General features: G+C 44.6%; 1 protein-coding gene across 1 annotated transcript in view; it reads left to right on the top strand.

Annotated features, from left to right (window-relative positions):
- The window catches only part of KCNQ3 (potassium channel, voltage gated KQT-like subfamily Q, member 3), a 308,368-nt gene that overhangs the window by 266,846 nt on the left and 37,536 nt on the right, over positions 1–3,986 (top strand). The window contains exons 5-6 of the mRNA XM_012647942.1: positions 1,759–1,914; positions 2,980–3,090. Of these exons, the coding sequence (XP_012503396.1) occupies positions 1,759–1,914; positions 2,980–3,090 (267 nt within the window). The remainder of the gene's footprint in view (positions 1–1,758; positions 1,915–2,979; positions 3,091–3,986) is intronic.

Raw genomic sequence — 3,986 nt, 5'->3', positions numbered from 1 at the left:
GAGAGCTAAAAATAGAAATACCATTCGATCCAGCAATAGCACTATTAGGCATCTACCCAAAAGAGCACAAAACATTCTACGATAAAGACATCTGCACCATTTTCACTCCTTATTGGCGACTATCATACCATCTCTTAATAATCCAAAACAGTTTTTCTGTGCACACATAAACAGACAACTGTTTCTTTGGGTAAGCACAGATGAAACTTCTGACATCATCTGGGGGCCAGAGGCTATGAAAAAATCATAAAATCACTAGAACCACACTCCACAGGCAAGAGGCTCGTGCTCCGGCAACCACTGGGGAATGACTATCCAACGCACCTTTTCCCCTTGCAAACTCCCCGCAGAGCGACCTCGCCAAGAGGAGTGGACGCTGGATTGCCTGTGCCATCTAAGCTGACCTCGCTGTCACAGAGCAAACTCACAGGAATGCAGTGTGCGTGTGACACTGTGGGGAAGGCCAGATCCGTGAGCAAATGAGAATAATAAAGTGTTGGAGATATAAAGATGTCTATTTGGAAAATAGGGAAGGAATACAGGAACTACAGCTGAACTCTTTCTTTAATTGAGGGAGCAAACATCCAGAACAATTTCATAATGAAGGTGGCGTGGGTCTGAAAATAACCTGATACTCTTTGGTTGGTCCCATCAGTAGAGGGCAGTTCAGCCCGCAGGACCCAAGTCACGGAGGGAGGCAGGAGGCTGTGGGTGAGGTTCTGTTGACCCAGAAGGCGGCCGACTGGCTGCGGATGGTCAGATGTAGGAAGGATGTCAATTTGCACAACTTGGTTCTCTGTGATGACTCAGCAGGAGTCACAGGCTGAATCTCCAGATTGTGTTCGCCAATCACCCCGACTTTTATCCTACCCAACCTGTCACATCCAGCCTTGGAATTGGGGTAGAGTGAGAGATATAGAGAAGGTTGGAGCTGGAAAGAGCATCAGGGATTGTCTCAATCAGGATTTTCAGAACTTCAGTGATATGTGGATCTTTGCTGTCTCTGCATGGTCCTTGCTAATTACTTATCATTTTTCATTCAATAACTTTACTCTTGTTTACTGAGTCATATGTTCTAGTCCATCATGTGATAATACTCACCAAATTGGGGGTTTTATGTGTTACTTATTCTTATTTTTCATATGTTATAAATCAGTATTTCACATAAAAACAACTTATATCTGCACTCCACCAGTGGTACACTTAACACTGTCGGGAACTCTGTAGTCCAGTCCCTTCATTTTAAAAATGAGAATTCTAACCTGAAAGAGGAGGAGAATAATTTGCCCAGGGCCACACAGTGAACTGGGGGCAGGGCTTGGTCCCCGCCCACTATGCCACGCTAGCTCTCCCTTGCTGTTGGTTTCCTGGTAGCACAGAGCTTTCTCCCTGCTCTGCGCACTCCTACATAGAATCGAGTCTCTTGAGTCCTGAGCCCTGTCTCAGGCAACAGCCACTTCCTCCTGCCTTCTCACTTTCCTGCAAAGCTTCTTGAGCTATGATATCACTCTAGGCCAGAAATCTTTCTCTCCTCCTACAGTCATACATTTGTTCTGTGCATTACTGTTGTAACTAATGACCGTATTTACTGATACCATTTTACATTGATAGGAGGTGAGGATCAGAGATGGTGAGTAATTTGCCCACAATCACTGAGCTGATGATATACCTGGACTCCAGCTCCAGGGTGTGTGGCTCCAGCATCCACCCAATGACTTTCCAATGACCACTTCCCTTGTCTGCTGTTCACTCTCCCAGGAACTCATCACTGCCTGGTACATCGGTTTCCTGACGCTCATTCTGTCTTCATTTCTTGTCTACCTGGTTGAGAAAGATGTGCCAGAGGTGGATGCACAAGGAGAGGAGATGAAAGAGGAGTTTGAGACCTATGCAGATGCCCTTTGGTGGGGCTTGGTGAGTCACTACTTTGAAGGCCAACTCTATGGGGATTAAGTGTTAGAGTCAGAGAGAGAAAAAGGGTATGGCATAGACATGCTCCGTCGGGCAAGCTGCTTTCTGCAGTCAGAGGTAGAGCTCTTCCATCTCTGAACCTGATGATAGGAGACTCCCTCCCACTAGGGCATGCACTTGGAATGGACTTTTCCCTAGTATTTATAAGAAATCAGAGCTTAGAATTATACGGTTGCATTTAGGGATCTTACCTTATTAGTCATAGGCTGTTACTAGCCAAGCAGCACATGTGCAAACAAACCCAGTGGTAGATATACATGTGTGTATGCAGACCTGTGTGTGCTCGTCCCCATACCTGCAAGAATGTGTAGCACCTACTGAAGGCTTACTTTGCTCTAGAGCAGCACTCTGAGCACTTTACGTTTATTAACATACTTTAAATGCAAACAGCCTCTATTGTTAGCCTCTTTTGAAAAATGAGGAAACTGAGGCATGAAGAGTTTAAGTAACTAATTAAAGGTCTCTCAGCCAGTAGGACGTTGGCCTGAGATTTGATTTCAGTCAGGCTCCCAAGACCACACTGTTAACTGCTCTAATATTCTGCCTCCAATGTGCATGTACATGTGCATAAGTACGTGTGTACTGACAACATAAACATGTAAACACACACAGAAATGTGCTACACAGACCAGAACAGATGCGTGCACAGACATTAGACATGCACACATATACACACAATACATACGAATACACTCACAAGTGCACATATTCATAAACATGACAATTCATAAAATCACACATTTGCAAATTTATGTACACATTAATGCACATATATATGTTTGCAATTATTTGTTGACTGATTGCCTGACAGGTAGGAAATCCTTAACTTATAAACAAGTCTCAAGGTTCCCATATAAGTTACTTGATATTGGGTGTCTTATTTCCCACGGAAATCTTGTTATCAACCTCTGTCCAAGCTGAGACAGAGATTCGTAGGTAGAGCTCAGTCGACGCAGCACTATTTTCCTCTCCATAGGGGGCCCCATGTCTGAACTCTTCTCTTTTCAGATCACACTGGCCACCATTGGTTATGGAGACAAGACACCCAAAACTTGGGAAGGCCGTCTGATTGCTGCCACCTTTTCCTTAATTGGAGTCTCCTTTTTTGCCCTTCCAGCGGTAAGTACCTTCAATATGTGACAACCTCAGCGTGACATGCAGGACCCCTCACCATCTGACCCCAGCTTAACTTTCCAGCCTCATCTTCTCTCCTCTCACACCCTAAATCCCAAGCCCTGTTTACTCACTAGCTGTTTCCTTAAGCATGGTGTCCCTGCCTCTCCGCCATGGCCTGTGCTGTTTTCCTGTGCCAGGAGTAACCCCTCCAGCTTCAGCTCCTCTTCCAAGGCCCAGTTGCCATGCTGCCTTCTTTACCTTGAGTTAGTTGTTCCCTCCTCTGGGCATAACTCTGTCAAGACATTTCTGGTCTGTGCTGGGATTATGCATTCCCATATCTACCTCCCCTAAGGACTGTGAGCTCCTTGGGGGCTGGGATTCTCTTTTTCATTCATGCATCCCCAGCGCCTTGCACAGGGCAGGTCCTTCACAGATGTGAGCTTCCTTCCCTTGTCCTATCATTTATGTAAAAAATACTTTTCCCTCAAGCATGTCTTGGCATATGATAGAATACCTTCCCCAAAGCCCAGTGTCCAGAAATATGATAATAACAATAAAAATAGGTTGCATTTATGGAACTTACTTTGTGCCCAGATCATGCCAAGTGCTTTACCTGCATCATCTAATTTGAACTTCATGACAACATTATGAATTGGGGGTTTATTTTTACCTCCATTTTTCAGATGAGAAAACCAAACCTTAAACAGGTCAGTACATTTCCCACAGTCACAAGCCTATTGGGTTGTAGAACCAGGAACCCCAAGTCCACTGGTCCTAAAGCCCTGCTCTTAGTCATGAAGCTTGAAATATTAATAATATTTATTTCTTTAATAACAGCCCCTCTGCCACCCCCTTCATCTTCCATTCTTTTTTGGTGAAATTTTTTCTCTGTTGGCAGT

Source organism: Propithecus coquereli, unplaced genomic scaffold (assembly GCF_000956105.1).
Source record: "Propithecus coquereli isolate 6110/MARCELLA unplaced genomic scaffold, Pcoq_1.0 Scaffold28, whole genome shotgun sequence".
Taxonomy (NCBI): domain Eukaryota; kingdom Metazoa; phylum Chordata; class Mammalia; order Primates; family Indriidae; genus Propithecus; species Propithecus coquereli.
This window is presented reverse-complemented; position numbering and strand designations above follow the sequence as displayed.